Source organism: Pyrgilauda ruficollis, unplaced genomic scaffold, assembly GCF_017590135.1.
Source record: "Pyrgilauda ruficollis isolate IOZ18807 unplaced genomic scaffold, ASM1759013v1 scaffold13, whole genome shotgun sequence".
Lineage (NCBI taxonomy): Eukaryota > Metazoa > Chordata > Aves > Passeriformes > Passeridae > Pyrgilauda > Pyrgilauda ruficollis.
The window spans coordinates 85,258-106,383 of NW_024511432.1; the positions used below are offsets into that span (position 1 = coordinate 85,258).

Genomic DNA, 21,126 nt, shown 5'->3' on the forward strand with positions numbered 1-21,126 from the left:
CCACGCCCACCGGATGGCGCGCGCGGTGGGGCGGGGCTAACGGCAGAGGGGGCGGGGCTCGCTCCGTGCCCGCTCCCCCCGCCCCCCCAGGTCCCCAAAAGCTCCCAAAGGTGTCCCCAGCCCCGCTCCCGGAGCCCCGAGAGGCTCCAGCCTCTGCTCTGGGTCTCTGGTACCACCCCGTTAGGTCGGAACCCCTTTTTGGGTTCCACGACCCGTCCTCAGCATCCTGAACTTCCCCTTTGGGGTCTTCAGTCCTTCTTTGGGGTCCCCAAATTTCCCTTTGGGGTCCCTTGTGACGTCTCTGGAAGGTCCTACACTCACAGCAATCCCCCTGCTAGGACCTCAGTGCCCTCGCTGGGTCCCAATCCACATTTCACAGATCCTCAAAACCTCTTATGGGCCCCCCAAACCTTCTGTGGGGTCCCCAGGGGCTCTTTTGGATCCCCTAGAAACCCTCTCATTTCCAGATGAATGGTCCAAAACCTCCCACCTGTGACTGCCATGACCCTGGCTCAGGGTGGGGGACACCCCAGGACACCCTGGCGTGGTGTAGGTGTCCTGGGGTCCCTCCTTGGCATCATCCCAGCCAGGTGACCTGTGAGCATGAAGAAATTTTGGGGTGGAATGTGGGTTAAACAGGAGCCACTTAGATTTTGAATCCATGATGGGAATATTATTGTCCTGTGAAAAACAACAATTTCTCCCAAACTGGACCTTGCCCATGGCTGACTTTGGATCAGGGGGATTTGCCAGTGGTGATGGTGCTCCCCAAATAATGATGGATCAATGGAGGGGGCTGGTGGGCTGTGGGGACACGGCACAGCTCGGTCATATCCCTTTCCATCTATCCCCGGACCGGGATGTGCTTTTTTAGCCCCCCTTTTCTTTTTCTTTTTTTAAAGGGTTTTTAATTAACTTCCTGTTTCAATGGTGGGATAATGAGTTTTAAGCAGCGCATGATTCCAGTAAAGAGGTCAAACCGGCAATGAGGATGTCAAAAGAAATTAAGTTAGGAATTAAGAAGAGATCCAGGGAGAAAAAAAAAAAAAAAAAACCCTATGGAAGGAGGGAGATGCTGCTGAGGACAAGGCTCTGCTGGCCCCCCCTTGGCTGACCACCCCCCAAAACCATCCTGGCGGTGCCTTTCACCTCGAGTGACCTCGAGTGACCAATCCCCGGGAGCAGCTCTGCTTCCAGAGCCCTTCCCTCCCTCCCAGCCCGGCCCGGAGCCTCTTCCCTGTGCCATTCCGGATGGTTCTGACCCAGCAGGCGCTGCCGAGGGGAGCCCAAACCCAGCCCGGCTCTCTCGGGGCTCTCCGGGCTCCCCCCGGCTGGGCTGCGGGGATTTTGGGGCTGGGGGCGCGGCAGATCCAGCCGGCTCCTCTGGCACATCCACGGATCCCTCCCGGCCCCGCAGCTCCCGTGTTTGCTTACGCCGAGATAATTAGACAGCCGTTTAATTAAACACAGCATCGCTAATTGCAGGCGTTTGAGGGGCTGGGGGTGAGCGAACACCGACGAGGTGCCCAAATTCCCTCTCCCCGGCCGGCAGCAGAGGGGTGGGGGCTGTCCCCGGCGCTTTGTGCTGGAAGAAGCGGTGGCAGCATCTCCAGGGAACCAGGGGACATCGTCACACCCACGGGGGGCTGCATCCCTTCCCAAAAAATGCCCCAAAAGCCTCGCTGGAGCCGGTGGGTGCTGCCGCCCTGCCCTGGCCAGCGGAGGAAACAGGTTGCGGTCCTTCCCTTGGCACGCTCCTTGCCAAAGTCCCTTTAATTCCCTTTCTGGCACCATCCCAGAGCCCCCCAGGGCTGACAATTCGCGGGCTCGACCAGCACCCAAGGGCTGGATCCCGGCGCGGGGCCGTCCCCAAATCCCGCATCCCGCATCCCTGGGGACACCCGCGGGTGGCCCTGCACGGGGACGAGCGTCACGGTGGCGGTGACAGCGGCGGGGCTGGGTGTCTCCCTGCTCCCTTCCCGAAGCCGTGGTGTTTGCAGAGAGATTGTTACGGGGGAGCCGAATAAATAGCGTGTTTTCCCGAGGAGTGAATTACACGCCTGCAGAGCAGAGATAATGCGGGAGCAGCCGTTCCCCCCATTGTGAGCGAGGTGACATCTTTTTATGGAGCTGTGTACATTTGTATTAGTGCCAATTAATCTGGCCTGATATTATTAGAGACGCGGCGAGAGGAGGCGGCGGCGCAGGAATGTCAATGGGAAGAGCCGAGGCGCTGCCTCTGCCGGATTTCAGGGCTCAGAGATGGCTGGGGGGCATTTTGGGGGGCTGTGCTGAGCCCCCGGTGCCAGCTGGTGGCACTTCCCGCTGGCACGGTCTGCCAAAGCTCCAAAACCAGCTTTTTTCCAGCTCAAAATATCCTATTTTAGTTTTTTTTTTTTTTTTTTTGTCCCAAGAGGGAGGACTGGCATCACGGTGCCCCACCTGCAGAAGGGCCCTGCCACCTGCTGGCAGGAGAACCCGGCCCTGGGTGCCACTTGTCACCTGCCCCTGGCTCAGCCTCGGGTGGCTGCCAGCAGCCCGGGGTCCTCCGAGGCTTGGGCACGGATGTGACACGGGTGGGACATGGCAGAGCAAAGCCTGGGCACGGCTTAGGCACGGTTTGGGCACGGCTTGGGCATGTTCCTCCCTGACTTGGGCACGGCTTGGGCACGTCCCGGGCAGAGACGCTGCTGCGGAATTCCAGGCTCCTGGGAGCTGCGGTGGCAGCGTGGAAGGGTTTGGGATTCAACCAAATCCCAACCGTGGAATGATTTAGGTTTGAAAAGCCTCCAAGATCATCGAGCCCCGGCACTGCCAAGGCCAGCACTGAACCATGTCCCCAAGTGGCACATGCACGTGGCTTTTAAATCCCTCCAGGGACGGGGACTCCACCACTGCCTCGAGCAGCTGGGACAGGGCTGAACAAACCTTTCCATGAAGAAATTTTCCCAATATCCAACCTAAACCTCCCCTGGCACAAATGATGTTGGATGCTCCTGAAACCAGGTGGGAATGAGTGTGTGAGCAGCCCCCACACCCCAAATCCAAGGCTGGGATGTCTCAGGGCTTATTTCCCCCTCCCTCTTACTCATCTCCTTCTGTAGGAATGATGTTCTAAACTCCCAAAACGAGCAATCCAACCAATTCCTGGCCTTCAGAAGCATCACTGCTGGCAGGATGGCATCCCTGGGGGTTGCATGGCTCCTTTTCGCAACCAGGGTTTCAGGTTTTCCTGCATGAATTCAGCACCAGGGGTGCAGGATCCCTCTGGTGCGTGTGGTCCCTGTCACACACCCTGGGGAGGAAGGTGGGAGCTGGGCTTTAAATTCCTGCTGTGCAAGGAACAGCCAGATTTGACTCAAAAGCAAGAAAAAAAAAAATTCCTAAATCTTCAGCCCCTGCCTGCAGCGTGACAACCATGGTGGATCCCGTTATCCTCCAGGCTTTATGGAGAGGCTTAAAGCACCTCTGGCTCAGAAACTTGGATGTGGGGCTGAGAAAAGAAAGGCTGGCTGGATTTAGGGGGGGGGGGGGCTTGAAGAGCAAACAGCTTGAGGAAAATTTAGGGTGGTGGCAAGAAGCCAAGCAATGCCCCCGAGGGGCTCCTCTAACGCCAGGCACCTCCCACCAGCCCCACCCTGCAGCCCCTGGGGCCTGGAGCTGTCCCACCCCTGAGGATGTGGGTGCAGACCCCCCATATCCCAGGGGGTGCGGGGCTGGGACCCCCGGATGTGCTGGGTGCCACGGGAGCCCCCCTGTTCCGCTGGCCCCCGCAGAGCAGGGAGCTAATCCCCAGCAGGGAGAAGCTGCCTGGCTTTGCATCCTCACTGGAATTACGGTGACAGGGGCCTGCAATCTCCCAAGTGACAAACGCTGCTGGATAATGCAGGACTCAGCAAACGCGGGGGTTTGGGGAGCTCAGAGGAGCCGATGGGTGGGGGGGACTGAGGGAGTGGGGTGTGAGTGAGAGCAGGGGGAAAAAACCTACACGCATTTAGAGGGGAAAGGATAAATTAAATAATTCAGCCCCCAAAGATGTGGGGACAATGCCAACATCTCCCTGGGGAGTGGCATGCTAGAGGGAGCAGAGCCTGAGGTGGGTGTCACTTGTGTCTTGGGCTTCCAAAAAATGGGTGCAGCTTTGGGAAGGGGTCCCTGCACTCATCCCAGGGCCCTGGGGATGGGTCCCATCCCTGCAGCCTTCCCCTGGCTCCCAGGAGACTCATTTCCAGGTGCCCAGGTGATGAATCTGGAGGTGTGGGAGAGCTCTGGTAACAACCAGGCATGAAATTCTCCTCCTCCGCCCCGCAGGTTTGCTGCCCTGGTGAAATATAGCACAGGGAAAACATAAAAGTCCCATTTCCAGCTCCATAATATTTCCTGCCAAAACAAAGTAAAATGTGCCGCCTTAAATTTTCTGCAAAATTCTTTTGAGGTTATTTTTTTCCCTAAATTAAGCCATACTAATTATTTTCAGCCACTTTATCTCCACTCTGCAACACACCAGGAGGGTGCAGGCGGCAAGCATTTTAAGCCTCCATAAACAAAAGAGTAGTTTGGAAAATAATTCTATCAATTAATCAAATTAATCCTGCAGTTTTAGTTACAAGCCCCGAGTGGCGAGGATCCCAGCCGGCGGTGCCGAGCTATCTCTCACTGACAGCGGCTCCGTGTTGTGATTGCGGCAGTAATTAAAGGATGGAGTACACCGCCTCGGTGGCAGCTCCCACCCCAGCCCAGCGGGGCCGCAGAGGTCAGCTCGAGGACAAAGCGGGATGAGAGGACTGGGCCTTCAACAGCAGCATCATCATCATCATCATCATCATCATCATCATCATCATCATCACCAATCACCGTCATCGTCATCACCAATCACCGTCATCGTCATCACCAACACCGTCATTATCACTATCATCATAAAATGGGATGAGCAAAATGGGCACTCACCATCATCATCACCATCATCATCACCATCATCATCACCATCATCATCATCATCATCATCATCATCGTCATCACCAGCAACAGCAGCATCACCATCACCAACACCATCATTATCAGCATCATCATAAAATGGGGATGAGCAAAATGGGCACTCATGATCATCATCACCATCATCACCATCATCATCACCAATCACTGTCATCGTCATCACCAGCAGCAGCAGCATCACCATCACCAACACCATCATTATCACCATCATCATAAAATGGGGATGAGCAAAATGGGCACTCATCATCATCATCATCATCATCATCATCATCACCATCATCATTAATCACCATCATCATTGCCAGCAGCATCTGCATCATCATCATCATCACCATCACCATCAAATGGGGATGAACCAAATGGGGCCTCTCCATCATCACCATCACCATCATAAATTTGGGATGAGCAAACCAGGCCGTCACCAGCGCTGTCACCATCACCACCATCACCATAAACTTGGCATGAGCAAATTGGAGCATCACCATCATCACTACCATAACCACACCATGATAATTTGGGATGAGCAATCTGGGCTGTCACCATCATCACCCTCACCAACACCATCATTATCACCATCACCATCCAAAATGGGGAACGGTTAAACTGGACCATTATCATCATCATCACCATCATCACCACCATCACTGTTACCACCTTCACCACAAACTGATGACCACACTGGGCCATCAACACCTGGTGATGACCAAAGTAGGTAACCCCATCACATCACAAAGTGATGATGACCAGACTGGACCACCACCATCACCAACTGATGATGACACATCAGGCTGTTGCCACTGCCAGTTGGTAATGCCCAAATTGGGCTGTGACAATGGCCAATTCATGATGACCTAACTGTGCCACCAGTTGAGGACGACCAAACCAGGCCACCACCACCACCACCATCACCTTGGGTTTTTCCCCACAGGGACAAGACTCTCCTGCCATGAGCAGCACTCGGACAAGATCTGTGAGGAAGAGGAGCTGCAGGAACATCTTCACTGTTGAGAAGCTCCAACAATTTGCAAACCATTGAGGTGACAGCAGTGGCACCAAAGTCCTCCTTTACAGAGGACACCTCAAACATCCCCCAAACATCACGCAGACAGGGAATTTCTGTGAAAATATTGGAATATATTTGAAAAGATTAATCATGGATGACTTTGCAGTACCACCCCATATTTTTATCTCATACTTTATTTAACAATATTAAAGAGGCACTTTAAAAAGCACACGGACAACATCATAAAACGGCGTTTCCTGCTCTCTCTCTGCTTCTCTGGACAAAATATCAAAATAAAAACTTTTGACAGAACACATTGCACCCAAGGTAAATTACCTACAATAGTTTTTTATACAATACAAAGAATTGTAAAGATACATATTAACAGAATAAAGCCTCTTTTTTTTTTTTTTTTTCCTTTTAACTCTAAAACAAAACAAAAAATCATTGCAGGACAGACGCAAAGTACTCTGACTGTTCATATCACATCAGTGCATTACTTCACCTCCTTGACTTGGGAGTATTTCAATAAAATCTTTCCATGTCCTCATTTGCACCTGAGATTTCTTTCTGGATCCAAAAGTTTGGTTGTAGAACGTGCTTGTTTAATGTGACGTAACCTTTCTGACACTACGGAGTACCAGCATAGAGGAGCTTTTCCCCTAAAGTTGTATTTTTTCCCTAAGTTGTATTTATTCCCCCAAAGTTGTATTTTTCCCCTAAACCTAATTTTTCTCCCTAAAGCTGAATGTTTTCCCCCTTGAATTGATTTTTTTTTTTAATTCTCTTTTCCTGCTCCATTTTTTTTTGACAGATAATAGCTTCTCCCTACCAATTCCCCATTTTTTTTCAATCAAGGAAGTCTGTATTCACATTACAAATGAAGAATAGCACCAGTAACTGCATAGTACAAGCGGATACCTATAGAGCCACTACGTCAATACAGTAAGAGAGTTTAGAAGTGATACCGTTGAGGGCACTCGGACAGTACCGGTTTTCGCTGCGGTAAATTGGCACAGTTTTCTCGTTGCACAAAAAAAACCCCCCACAAACAAAAAGAAAAAACACGCACACGCTCACACACACACACAAAAAAAACCCCAAAAAACCCTAAAAAAATCAGAGTTTGTCACAAGTGTCAAGGTGCAGTTTGCTCGCGGGGACGCTTCTCCTCCAGTCCCATCGTCTACAGTGGTCAAAGAGTGGCAGCATCCTCTGGAAGGCTCCGACAGCCCCAGAACCCCAGAGCTGGGTCGTTCTTCTCTTGACGATGTAGAAACAAAATTCTTGGGGATGGCTGTCAAAATATAGGACACTTGGGTCTTAATTTAATTTTTTAATTGTATCATCGCTTAGGCCAGCTCCCAATTAAATGAATTGTATGGGATTATTTGTGCAAAATCTTCCACAAAAAAAAAATAAAATTTGCTTTCTACAGTGTACTGCACCTTATGAATAAGACGTCTACGGAATGAAGTTCATCTCTTCAAGTACTTTGTACAAAGATAACACAGACACAGACTCAAAAGGGTCTGAGATTTGCAAGTATCCTTATAACCTCAGCACTTCTGCAATAAAGCAATTGCTCTCGACGATTCAGTCTGCCCAAAGCGATTACAATTTCAGTTCATGAAAATCATCAGCAACATCAAAGTTCTAGCATTTGCATGATAAATCAGGTGAATTAAAGTAGATTAGTAGACACAAAGCAAACTATTTCACAGAGGCTGCAGTGCAAGTTCATTTAAGCTAGACAGAGAAATCATGCTACACAAACGAATTTAATGCTTTGATAATTTTTCCCTTGCAAACCCCATGAAAGCAGCTGAGGATCACCATAAGTCACTTCCATAAATTATTCTGAAGTATCTCTTCTTAAAGGAATTTTAAAGCTGGTTAATTTTTGCCCAAAGAGTTGGCTGAGCAGGTTGTTCTGGGACTCGGCGCTGCGGTAGCTGGCCGGGCCGGCCGCCTTGGCCCCACGGGCGGCACGGGGGCCGTGCCAGGAGCCACGCGGGGATGGCGCTGGCCCCTTGGCCAACACTTGGTGGAGGCTCTTGCCCAGAATGGCTTTCCTGCGCTTCACGTCCCCGTTGGCGTGGCGGAGCTCCCCTTTCTTCTGGTTGTAAGGGTCCAGGACCATCTTCTTCAGCTGGGGGCCCGTTCTGGGCTTGGGTCCCAGCTTGCTGCAGTGCGTGTCCCTCCTGCCAGGGGACAGGGCGGGAGCCTCGGCGTTGCTCCAGCTGCCACGTTTGAGCTCAGCGGTGCTCTCGCTCCTGGCCGGGCACGGTGGCCGGGCTTTCTTCTTCTTCCCGTCTCCTTCCATGTTCTCCCGGGAGCCGGAGCTGCTCCGGTGGCTCAAGGACTTGTGTTCTTTCCTCCTCTTGGGGTGAAGCTTGCCGGTGGCTCTGCCTGGCTCTGCGTGGCCGTGTCTTGTGGTGTTGCTGGCCATCTCATCTCTGGGCTGGTGGCTGCTGGATTTGCCTGGGTTGCCGCCTTGGTCCTTGGCGTTAGCGCTACTGTCCTTTGCCTCAGGCACGGATTTCTCCTTCCCTGAGATGGGCTGCTGACCCTCCTCGGGGCTGCCCACACTGGGAGCAGCCTCACTACCCACGGTCTTCTTTGGTGGCACTGGATCTTTGGAAGCTCTGTTGAGTGTGGGTGATGCTGTCTTGTCCTTTGGGGGCAGGGGCTGGTGGGCACCTTCTGGAGACCCTGGCTTAGCTGCACCTTCCCAGGCAGAGGCATCACTGGCACTGGGGCTGCCCCATTTGTGGGTGTCCGTGGCTTGTGGAGACTCTGCCTTAGGGGAAGAAAGCTCTGAGACCTTCTTGGCAAGCTGGAGAAAAGGGATCCCCTCCACGGGGTTGGTGTCTGTGCTGGGATTTTCCAGGATACAGTCCTTGTATTCATCTTTGTTGCCAGTGCTTGTTGTTTTATGGGCATTGGCACAGCCATGTTTCTGGGTCAGGAGGGGTGGGGACAGTTTTTGGTTGGTGGCCTGGTGACAAGCCAAGCCACCAAGGTCCATGGGAAACTCAGGCGAGTCCAAGAAAGGAAGTGGTTTCCCATCAAAGGCTCCTTTCTCCAGCTCCTCGATGGACAGGCCAGCGATGTGGCCGAGCTCGGGGCTGCCCACAGCAGCTGGCGGCAGAGATGGGGACAGGCAGGGTGGTGGTGGCAAGGGGTCAAATGGGGACTTCTCCATCTCTGCCAGGAGCTCTGAGAAGTCACCCACCAGGACTTCTGCCTTCATGGTGGGCTGGGATGCTCCCAGGTCATCAGGTGCTGTTGGGAAGGAGTCAGTGGGAACCTGAAGGCTGGGGCTTCTAGCTTCTGCCAGCTGAAGGTCACTCGTGGGGTCCAGGTGGACTGGTGACCTGTGTGGGATTGAGCTGCCATGGTGAGCCACCTTCTGCTTCTTGCTCGGTGGCATTCCCTCCCGGAGAGATCCGTCCTCCTTCACCTTCTCCCTGCCCTCCCTGCAAGCAGCGCCAGGCCTCATGACCCCTCGGAATTTGAAAGTCTTGTTGCTGCCCGCCAGGTGCTTCTCCATGTGCCGGTCGTACTGCTCCTTCTTGGAGAAGGTGTAGTTGCACATGCTGCAGATGAAGGACTTCTTGATGACGTGCATGACGTCGGCGCAGAGCTCGCAGGCGTACAGGGTGGTGTGCTTGATCTCCTGCTCCTCCACCACACCATGCTCCTGGCTCAGGTGGCTCCGGAGCTCTTTGGTCTCCTGGTAGAACATGGGGCACTTGTGGCACAAGTAAATCTTCTGCAAGCTGTGCACGACCAAGTGCCGCTGGAGCTTGAAGGGTTTGGGGAACTGTTTGCCACAGTGATGGCAGTCCCGGGAAGGATCCTTGCAGTCTGGGTGCATGGGGACAGATTTTGGGGTGCTTTCACTCTTTGCCGTGTGCTCTGGAGATGGGCTGGAGGATGCTTTGGAGGAGCTGGGTGCAAGTGGCTTCACTTTGACACTGCTTTCCAAGGGGTCTTTCATCGCCTTCTCCTGCTCAAGGGGCAACTCCTTGGGGCTCTTGCTCTCTCTGCTGACCCCATGCCGGCCGCCGGGGTCGCCGTGCCGGGAGGACCTGCTGGGTTTCCGACACATGATGCTGTTGAGGAAGTGGGTGACAGCGGCGTTGTCCTCACCGAAGCAGCCTGGCAGCCCCATCACCGACTTCTGCGCCTGCCCCTTGCGCGCGAACTGCGTGGCGTGCTCCCGCAGGTGCTCGTTGTACATCCAGACGTCGGAGATCTCCTTCAGGCACATCCCGCACGCCCACAGCCCAGCTTTGTTCCTGGCGTGCTTCTCCTTCAGGTGGTCCCGGAGCTGCTCCCGGGAGCTGAATTTGCGCTGCACACACATGTAGCAGGTCGGAGGAGGGGAAGGGTTGTGGGAGAGCTTGTGGAAGTCCAGCTCCCCCAGCGTCAGGAACCACTGGAAGCAGACTTTGCACTTGTACTGCTTGTCTTTGGTTTTGATGGTTATGTCCCCACGGTTTTTCCCCAATTTCCCATCTTCCAGCTTGCTTCTGTGCTTGCCCGACTTTGGCTTCAAACTCACAGCACCATCCTCACTGTGGCCAGGAAGATCCTTGCAAGGGCTGAAGAAGCACACGTCTCTCATTTTCAGCTTTGCGTTAAGCATCTCAATGTCGATGGTGTGAAATTCGGGGGAGTCCGAATCCCCGTTATCTTTGGCATTGTAGGACTCCTCTGCCAGGTCGGGGGGCTCGGAGTTCACTTCTTGGAGCGAGTGCTCATCCTCAAGGTCCATCAGAGGCTCAAACATGTCCTCGGCAGAGAGGCTTTCCCCCTCCTTATCCAGACCGCCCCAGATGTTCAAGCTGGGGATGTTGTCCGTGTGGCTGTTCTGGCACAAGAAGGTCAGCATGTTGTCCTCCAAGTCAATGTCCTCCTTCCCTTGGTCGGTCACCTCTTGGTCCAACCTCAGCTCGATGCTTTTAGATCCATCTGGAGCAGCATCTCCGCTCTTTGCCTTGCTGCCATGACACATGTTCAGCATCAGGGCATCGTCAACAGAGATGGTCTCATACTCGCAAGGGTCCTCCCTGGTGACACAGAAGGAGTTGGTGTCGCTGAGGTCAGAAGCCAGGCGGATGGTGAAGAGGTCGATGGCCCCTGCTGGCTGCAGGCTGACCTCGGGGGCAGGTTTGGGTTTCTTGCTTCTCTTCCCATAGACCCGCGTGCACTTCCTCCGGACAAACTGGTCATCCCTGGGGAACAGCTGGGAGAAGGTGGAATCATCATCAAAAAAGCTCTGGAGGTCTGAGGTGGCCGTGCTGTCCCCGCAGTGCTCCCTGCCTGGTGGCACATCTGCCTTCACCCACCGCTTTGGCTCTGCAGGAGGAGGGCTGGTCCCTGGGGTGGTCTGCAGAGCACCATGCCCAGAAACATTTTGGGTGGTTCCCAAATCATGGTTCTCCAGCAGCAAAGCCCCTTCGGCAGGAGCTGCGGGACTCTGCAGGGCACCACTCCAGTTCCTGGTGTCACTGCCTGCCACTGGACTGTCCCCTGTCCCAGCATCCATGTCCTCTGCGCCATCAGCACCACGATGCTGCTCTGTGCCCACCTTGCCCCACCCCTTCGCCACTTGCTCCACAAACCCACTGATCCATTTTTTGCAAGCCTGTGCATCTTCCACTGCATCTGGATCTTCCACCTCCCCGGGACAGGTGACCGTGGCTGTCTGCTTGCTGACCATCTCCTTTAGAGACCCCATCCTGCTGCCCAGGTCTTCCTCAAGCTCGGCTGCACAAGAGGACTCTTTGGCGTTTTGGGAGTGCTGAGCTGTGCTGGTCCTGTTTTTCTCCTCTGTGGAGATGCAGCCATCTGGCTCGTGCAAGCCCTCCGTGATCCCGGGCAGGCTGGAGCCGAGGGCAGCAGGACCTGTGCTCTTCTCCAGCTCACAGGGACCATTGGGCTCACTCCTGCTGGGAAACACCTTCGCTTTCCTTCGCCTCACTTTCCTGTTGAGCTGCTTCTCAGAACTGCTGTTCTCCTCACCAAGATCTTTGCTTTGGCTCCTTCTGCCCTTTTCTCCTTTCCTGACCTGCCATCTCGAATCCACCTTCCCAGACGCTGCCTCTCCCGATCCCCTCACCTCCGGGCGCGGTCCCTTTGCCTTCACCTCCCTCTGCAGGTGCAGCTCCTGGGACATCTCCAAGGAGATCACGCTGAGGTCGCTGAGCACTCTGCTCACCACCTCCTGCATCTGCGTGCTGGGCTCTTTCTCCAGGTCTGGGAGTATTTTCTTGGGAATGCGTTCAACGGTGGAGGTCAGCGCCTGTGAGCTGCAGGTTTTGTCTTTGACTGACGCCTTCAGGCTCCTCCTGGGCACCTTTTGAGCTGCTTTTGACGTCTTGTGTGCAGGAATCAGAGGGGACCTGGGAGTCTTACTGGGCTGTGGCAAACCACCCTTCTTCACCTGGTGCTTGACAGCTTTGTGCCTGGTCAGGCCAGGCTTGGACCGGAAAGTGGCTGAACAAATGTCACAGGTCACCGGGAGTCCATTGGGCTTTCTTCCTTTGCGGAGTTCATTTTGGGATGGGTCTGGAGTACTGCTGGGTGTGTAGTCCTCTCCTTGGCCCATGCTGTTTAACACACAACCCCCAGCTTCTGCAGCCCCATGGCTTTTGGAATTCTCCCCCTTTAAACTCTTTCCTTCACTCTCTGTGGTTTTGGAAACACCAAGTCTCACCTTTGCTGCCCCTGGAAACTCGTGGTCGTGTAATTCAGCAGGACCAAGATCTCCAACCCTTGTAAGACCTCTGCTGATGGCAGCTGACATGTCGGGAACAGCAAAACCATTGCACAAAGCCTCTGGTTCACTTTGATGCTTATTCCTGACACGGGAGCAGTTTTCAAACTTGTTCTCTTGGTTCAGGTCGACCTCCCTTTCTTCCATGGGCAGAAGATCCTCTGTGGGCTGGGTTGGACAATCCTGGGTTTCTGGAGGGGTGGAGTTAACAACTGTGTCTGTGATGGCACACCCTTGGTTTTCTTTAAAATTTGGCAGCATGGCATCGGTGTTTTCGGGGACCTCCTTCCCAACACCCTTTTGGTGGAAAGGCGGCGAGCAGGGAAGAGAACAGTCCTTCCCAGGAGGTTCCTGGGGACCACCCATCTCCAAGGCAGAGCCCACCAGAACATCACCATGCAGCAGAGTGCAGGGTCTCACTGTCCTTTCTCTTCCAGATGATTCATAGCTACCCAAAACACCATCAGGGAGGTGATGAGGGCGTTCCTCAGGCGCTTCCATCGGCACAGCCCCGCAGTGATGTGGCGAGGGAGGAAAGGTGGGTGCCCTGTCCCATGTCCCTTGCTCTGCTGGGCTCACGGTGTGAGGGATGTGATGGCTACTGGCCTCGGGAGGACAACTCTTTGTGACGAATGAAGTTGGCGTTGCAGGCAGGGAGGAGCTGTAATTCTTCTCATCTGAGAACTGACTGCCTAAACTGGGGACCTCCTCCCCCTCGGCCCCACTGCTCTGCAAACATTTGAGGTTGGAATATTTGGCTGGTGAGAGCAGGCTGGCTGGAGATTTGCCTGTGTAATCACAGCCATTGAGGGACAACTTGTCATTCCCTTCTCTGGGAACATCTGCACTGACTCTGCTGGCTTTTATCTCCATCCCCAAGCTGTGATCCTGGTGGAGATGCCCCTCAGAGGGACCGAGGGGGCTGACAGGACTCGTGGGAGCACTGCCCAGGTGCTGTGCCCCCTTCCCCACCCAACTCCTTTCCAGCCTCTCTCCCTCTTCTCTGCCCAGCGTTTCTTCCTCGAGCAAACCACGGCTGGGGTGGGATTGCTCATGTTTCCTAAATGCCAAGGTCGTTGTGTTGTTATCTCCCTCCTGCTCTTCCCTGAGCTGATCAGCTTTCCTTCCCTGCCCTGGCAGCGAGGTCACGGTGGTGCTGTTGGGTGGTGAGAGGTCATTACGCTCCTGGGGAACACCATCTGCAAGGATATTAATGTCCCTCGGCTCCGGGGGTTCATTTGCTAAGTGCTGCAGCTCTGTTACATTATTTTGCAGCTCCGGCTTTGCTGACGTGGATTGTTTTGCATGGTAAGAGCCCTCTGCATCCAACGACTCCAGCTGCTCACATCCACTGGGAGAAAGCACCTCTCTCCCTGGAGCAGCGATATTCCCAGTGCTGCTTCTACTGGGGAGATCCCCTTCCCCTCGGGTCTGATCTTCTCCTGCCAAAGCAGCACTGCTCTGCTCCTGGTGCTCTGTCTGGACGTGGGTGGTGGCACAGGGGTGGCTGGGAGCCAGCAGCCCAGGGAAGCACGGCATCAACAGCTCCTCCTCGTTGTTCTTCACCGTCCGGGCGACGAAGAGCTGGAGCTGCTGCAGAGGGTTGGCAGAGGTCTCCTGGGATGCCCCCATCATCTCCTGGGAAGGGCGGTCGCTCTCCTTGGGCACACTCAGCATCTCAAACAGCAGCACTTTGGGCTTGCTGCCTTTGTCACTGGGCCCAGGGCTTTGATAGGTGTTGGGACTCCTCCTCTCCTCCATCTCCTCCACCAGTGCGGGCCCACCACCACCCCCTTTGAGATCCACAGCATTTTTCACTGTTTTGGGGGGCTCAGTCCTGCTTAAGGGTTTTTCTTCTGTATCTGGGACCTCTTTGACATGAGGTGAAAAGGCGAGATCCAAGGCTGGGGTGGGACCCTGCTGAAAGCCAAATTGGGGTTTAGGGTTTGGAAGATGGGCACCAAACTTCTCCAGCTCCGCAGGATCAGTGTCTGCTTTCCCCGGCACAGGGAAGCCCTCGGCACTGCACTGGCATGGCAGGGATGGCAGGGGGTCTTTGGTTACTTCTGCTGCACCCATGGCCTCGGGGAACACGGGGTCAGTGACAACAGGAGGGCTTTTTGTCACATGGCCGCTGTAGATGGGAGCCTCTGTTTGGTCAGTTGTGCTTGAGCCAGGTAGACTTTTGGAAGAAGACCCATTTTCCATCTTCCTGAGGTCTCTTTCCTCAGTGGCCACAACTCCCTGGAGCTGCTCACTGCTGTCTTTGGAGCAGAAATGGTTTGTGGCCAGCGGGGCTGGGATGCCCATCCCGGTTTCCAGCGAGCCCAGCTCCAGCGGGCACGCCCAGGGCTCCCTGGGTCTCTCATACTCCTCACGGGCAGTCACCACATCTGGCTTCTCCCCTGCCAGCCTCTCCCCAACACAGAGGCTCGATCTGCCCAGCTCACCTGCCAAAAACAGCCCTTTCTCCTGGCCTGCCTCTGGCTCTCCCGGCAGCACCGGGAACCGCTCGGCCCCCTGTGCTCGCAGGTGGACAGGAACGTTTGGCTCGGATTTCTGGAGGGTGACGGACACCTCGGAGTCCAGCTTGCTGGTTTGCAGTTGGCTTTCCAGCTCCGTGACCAAGCGCTTGATCTCCAGCTCATCATCTGAAATGTTGCTCATGAAAGCCACGTTGTAATCCGCCATCCTGTCTGGCAGCGGCAGGGAGAGCTGGCTGCTGGGGACAGCTCCTTCCTCGGGGAACTTCTTGGCGGGTGGCTTCTCCACGGAGAGGCTGTGGAACTGAGTCATGTCTTCTGGCAGCATGGGAGCCACCTCCTCCATGAGGGACCAGTCTTTCTCCGGCAGGAAGGGTGGGTAGGGCTGCTCGAAGGGCAGCGGCTTGCGGGGGGCGCTCCCGGGACAGGGGAACGGTGTCACATACCCATCCTTGCTCTCGTAGGGATCGAACTCGGAGACGGGCAGCTCGCCGAATATCGACGAGGAGTCAAAGCTGAGAGGGGAGGACACTTTGCCCTGTGGCATTTCCGTGGCAAAAGGGGAGATGCTGGAGTGTTTCTGCTCGAAGGAGCTGGCGCTGATGTCGTCCCGGCACAGGTACATGTCATCCATGTGGGAGGAGCCCAGGGCCGGGGGCTTTGGGAAGAGGTTGTCCTCGTAGTGACTGGGAAGGCCTTTGGGATCAAAAAATGCATTGTCACTGCTGGCATATGGATCGGGTGTCTTGGCAGCAAGCATCATTCCCACTGCATCCCCCCCGTAGGTGGGAGCTGGTGCGGGATAATCTTTCCGAGTGTCACAGAGCCCCTGTCCCTTTGTGAATTTGGTTCCTTCTTCCGAGCAGGTGGCACTCCCATGGCCAGGACTCGATTTGTTACTGCTCTGGGGTGGAGCAATCACCTCCTCTGTGTGGTATTTCAGCCCTTCACTTGGGAAAGGGGCAAAGTGGTGCCTCTGGTGGTCCACGGTGAGCTCAGGAGAGCCCTGAGCCTGCAGGGTGGGCTCTCCTGCCTCACCAGGGAGCTTTGCTGCTCCTCTGGGCTCTTCCACCCCCTCCTTAGAGGAGAAGCTGGCAGGGCTCCTTCCTGGGGTAGCCCTGCCAGGCATTTGCCTTTCCTGGGGCTGCGGTGATGGCTCCTCCTGTGCACAGTCCATGGCAGCAACACCTGGTTCAGTACTCGGCCGTGTCCTGGAGCCTGCCAACAAAGGTTTGGCTGAGCCAAACCTCCTGCTCCCCCTGGGAATGTCCTCTTTGCTCTCCTGGCTCGTCTTTGGGCTGCTGTGCTGGGGAGGGCTGAGGGGAGTCCCTGGCACATGGGCTGGGCTGTCCGAGCGCCTCCTCCTCTGGGTGCCACACTTGTCACCAGCCCCACCAGCGCAGGGTGGGCTCGTGCCCATCTCTCTGGGCACGCTGTGGTTGCTGCCAGCAGATGAGTGGCTGCTCCTCCTTCGGGCTCTGGCAGCACAATCCTCTTTCTCAGCATCCTCCTGACTCGGGACATCCCCGTCCTCCTGTGCCTCCCTTTTCTGACTGTCCCTTTTCCGGCTGTAGCTCCAGGCTGGGTCTTTCTCTCTGGCCCTCTCACTTCTGCCCAGGCGTTTCTTGCTGAAGCTGTACTTGCTCCTCCCCATGAATCCCGTGCCACGCTTCTTCCTGCCCCGGGGCTTGCTGCACTCTGCCCCCTCCTCATCCGAGTCGGACACGTAGTCGTATTCCCGCAGCCCGCCCTCCCTGGTGGCTGTCAGCGGCCTCTCGGTGGCCTGGGGCAACTGGGCCTGCTTGCTGCTCTTCACCTGCAGCTTGTGGAGCTTGTTCTTCTGCTGCACGATCTTGTGGATGAGCTCCTTGCTCCACGTCCCGCTCCGGGGCTTCCGCTTCTTCACGTCCTTCATGGAGAACCGCGGCGGCTTGGAGCTCTTGGTGGTGATGCCTGGCCCCACCTCACTCTTCATCGGAGGGTCTTGGCTGAGTTTCCTGGGATGCTTTTGGCTGGAGGTGCTGGCTGGTGGGATGCTGTTCTTCCTGCCTGCCCTCAGCCGGGCTGTCCTCTCTGCTCCCTCTGCCACGGGATCCGGCTCCTGCGGTGCCACCCTCCGTGCCACCCTCCCTTTGTGAAGGTGCCGCTTTCCTGCCCCTCTCTTCACCTGCTCCCCACCTGGGTGGCCATCTTCACAAAAACAGCCAGCCTTGGCCTCTCCTGCTGCCTTCTCCTCCGCTGCCTGCTTGGATTTGCTCTCCGAGGCCAGGCCTTCCTTGGCCTTGTGGGCCGCGCCCCCGCCTGCCGCCTTCACGCCCGGCAGCTCCTCATCAGCGAACACGTCGATGAAGCTGCTGTCGATCTCTGGGTTATCCGACTGGTACCCCAGGCCGTTGAGGGCCTCGGTGATCAGGCTGTCCAGCTTGGCATCGTCGATGTCCAGGTCGGAGGCGCTGAGCGGGAGGGAGCTGCTGGCCAGGCCGTGGAAGAGGCCGCCCTTCAGAGCATCCTCCTTGCCCTCGCTTTTGCCTTCCCCGTCCAGCAAGAAGTCGTCGCTCTTGTTTAGTGCCAACAGATGTCCCTGGGGGTCTGGAGAGAGCGCCAGGCCGGGGGCTTTGGGAGGCTCAGGTGGGAGCACCTTCCGCCCCTCGGCTGCCCGGGGAGCATCCTTGGGCTCTGCCTGGGCAGCGGGGTGTGAGGCGCAGAACTGGCGGTGCTGCAGGAAGGAGGACAGGTTGCTGTAGTTCTGGTCACACTGTCTGCAGGTCAGCAGCACGTCCAGCTGGTCCAGGCTGGCACTGCTCAGGGAGGTGGCCAGCAGGTGATGGGAGGAGTATGGTGGCGGAGGCTGCTCCCCATCCAGCCCGTCCGAGCATCCTTTGGCCGTCTCCCCGCCGGGTTTGTGGAACGGGCTGCCCGGGGCACATTTCAGGAGGCTGTCATCTTTCAGAGCATCCGGAGGGAAGCTGAAGGACTTGACAGAGTCTGGAGGGCGGTAATGAAGTGAGCTGGGACTCAGAACCTCGGAGGGGTGGAAGGCTTTGTTGGCATCCTTGGCATGGCAGGGGTGCTGGAAGAAGGGCGAGGGGGTCAGCGCTCCGGATATCTGGCTGTCCTCAAAGTTGAGTGGGCTGCTGGACATGGGGGACAGCGACGAGCAGGTGCTGCCACACGTGGGGTTGGGGACAGGGGATGGCAGTGGGGACTCACAAGGGGAGGCAGCCGCCAAGGCTGATGGTGGCAGGACCAGCCCTGAGCCTGACGAGTTCCTTGAGGGAGGAGGAGGAGGTGCTGCTTGAGCCATAGTGTAGAACAGGGCTTTGCTTCTCGAGTCGCAGGCGGGAGACCCTGGTTCCTTCCCACTCTCAAAGGAGAAAGCCGCCGTCACGCTGGGATCTCCCCTCTGCAGGCTCTCTCCTGGTAACAGCTTTTTGCTGTGGTACCCTGGAGAATTGCTTATGGGGGGCCCTTTCTGGGCTTTCCCACTGCCCTGCCAGTCCGACGTGCCCAGGGGGAAGGGGAGCTTCTGGCTGCTGATGTGTCTCGACAGCTCCAGCCTGTTGGCACCGGGCATTGCAGAAGGGAGGTGCATCTGCTGCCAAGGCAGCCTGGCATTTTTCTGCCTGTGCTGCCTCTGCTCGGGGCCAGACTGGCACTCGAATGAGAACTGGTTTCCAACAGGGTTTGAATAAGGTGCTGAATTCTGGTCCATGGGAGAAAACGCCTTCGTGGCACCTTCCCAAGCTTGCACAAGCCTGGGGTGGGTGGGTGCCGTAGTGGGAACGCTCGTCTCGAAAGGCACGGCTCCCGCGCCGCTGCTGCCCGCGGGGGAACTGCAATAGGCCTTGCTCTGAAAGTGCACTTGGGACAGGGAGTTTGGTGGCACGGTCCTTCTCAGGGGGCTGCTCTGCACCAGCAGCCGCGGGCCGGGGACACCGTCCTTGGCCGAGGCTTGCCTCTTCCCCACTGGCTTTGGCATGGTAGGCGAGTGTAAACTAGACGGAAAAACAGCTTGGTTTTCTTGGAAAGTGCTTGGGTTTTGGTCGATAGCACCAGACGACGGGAGAGCACCAGTGGGGTCGGCGGGATGCTCGGCCCTGCCCTTGTAGCAGGGCAAGGGGCCGTGGTGCAGGGCCGGCGGCGGCGGCGGGTGCAGGAAGGGCGGCGCTGGCGGCGGGGGCACGGGCAGCCCGTACAGCCTCCCCTCGGGGGACACGCTCTCGTAGGAGCCCCCACCCAGCGGCTCCTCTGGCCACTCTCTGGGGGACGAGTGGAAGGCGAAGGCACCTGGAGCCAGCGGGGCGGTGGCGGCGATTCCCACCTCCAGGTACTCCTGGCTGCCGCGGAACGGCTCCTTCCCCGCCTCGTGCAGCAGCTGGAAGGGGAGCTGGCAGGGCAAAGCCCCCAGGCCGTGCACAGCGGCTTTGCCACCCTCGGAGAAAGAGCTGGGCTTCTGCACCGAGATCCCGTAGGTAGCACCGGCGAAGCTCTTCTCCGCGGAAGGCCACGACTCGGCCCGGTTTGCCTGGAACTCTAAATAATGTAGCTGCCCATGGGTGCCGGGGCTCTTGAGGGGGATGCCGGCGGCGGGGGGCTGCCCCTTGGGGCCGAGGGAAGGGCCGGGCTGTGAGGTATAACTGGCGGAGGTCCGGCCGCCGGCGGTGTCCGGGAAGCAGCGGCCGAAGGCGATTTCCTCCGGCCGGAGCTCGGCGTCGCGCTGGGGGATGCCGGGCACGTGGAAGCGGTAGCTGCCGGCCGCGGGGGTCACCTCCGGCTTCTTCGGGGGCGTCACCTTCTGCTGCGGGTAGGCGATGCCGATGGTGGGGCTGGGCCGGGTGCCGGCGATGCTGAGCCGGTAGAGCTGCTGGTGGCCCCGCTCGCCCTTCCCCGAGCGCCGGCTGCGCTCCCGGGCTCGCCCCTTCCCCGGCGGGGACAGCGGGCTGCCCTTGACCTCTCCCCACGTGCTGTCATTGCCGAACTTGGGCTTGCACTGCAGGGATTTGAAGTCGATCTTCCCCGCTTGCTGCGGCCGGATCACGGCTTCCCGCTGGCTCTGGGGCTCCTTGTCCTTGGGGAAGGGGGATGTCCCCTCCCCGCCCAGCGCCCTCCCATCCTTGTCCCCGCATCCTTCACAGCCCAAGTCCTTGTCGGGCTCTTTGGGGCCGGCCTCAGTATCGCCGATGGTGTAAACATGCTGGGTCTCTCCAGTCATGATACCGAGCAGGGGACAAGGCTACGGAGCCCCGCTGTCCCGTCCCGCTGCGAGCTGCCGTGCCCCCGTCACGGGCATGGTCCTCCGCCGATGGGCACCGGCAGAGGGGCAGCAGCTCCCCGAGGCCGGGCTGCGGGCGGGTCCCGGGGGCCGGGGGGGCTCTGCCGCATCCTTCAGACCTGCAGCGAACAGGAGAGAAGAGGGGAAGGCTGGACGTCAGTCGGGGAAGGGGCCAGAGGAGGCACGGGAGAGATGTTGGCCCCTTTTCTTGCACTGCGGTTGGAGGAGAGGGCATCGCAACCCCCCCGGGGAGAAGCCCTGCAGCTTCGGGCTCTTCAAAGGATGCTCACAGCGGTTCACCTCTGGCAAAAGCTGCTGAGGAAGCACTTTTTTTCCTCCCGGGAAAGCTATTTCTGGGTTAGTTCTTAGCAACATAAGCAGAAAAAGATGACAGAAGAGCTCCACCTACGGATTAGTGGGAAGGGCTGTCGGGATGGGCTGGGAGAGGCATCCTGGGAAGGGCTCTCTGTCCCCATGTCCCCGAGTGCCCGTGTCCCCGTGTGCCTGTGTTCTCATGTTCCCGTGGCCCCAGGTCCCCGCTGCTGCAGGGAAGGTGAAGGGAAAGGTTTTTGCTCCACCACTTTCC

General features: G+C 57.0%; 1 protein-coding gene across 1 annotated transcript; it reads right to left on the bottom strand.

Moving 5' to 3' along the window:
- Nucleotides 1-7,850: 7,850 nt before the first annotated feature.
- Nucleotides 7,851-20,480, bottom strand: ZNF469 (zinc finger protein 469). The gene has a single exon (XM_041458928.1). The coding sequence runs from the start codon at nt 20,478-20,480 to the stop codon at nt 7,851-7,853; it is 12,630 nt and encodes a 4,209-aa protein (XP_041314862.1).
- Nucleotides 20,481-21,126: the final 646 nt, after the last annotated feature.

Coding starts and splice junctions, on each gene's coding strand:
- ZNF469 (XM_041458928.1), bottom strand. CDS start 20,480: ATGACTGGAGAGACCCAGCATGTTTACACCATCGGCGATACTGAGGCC.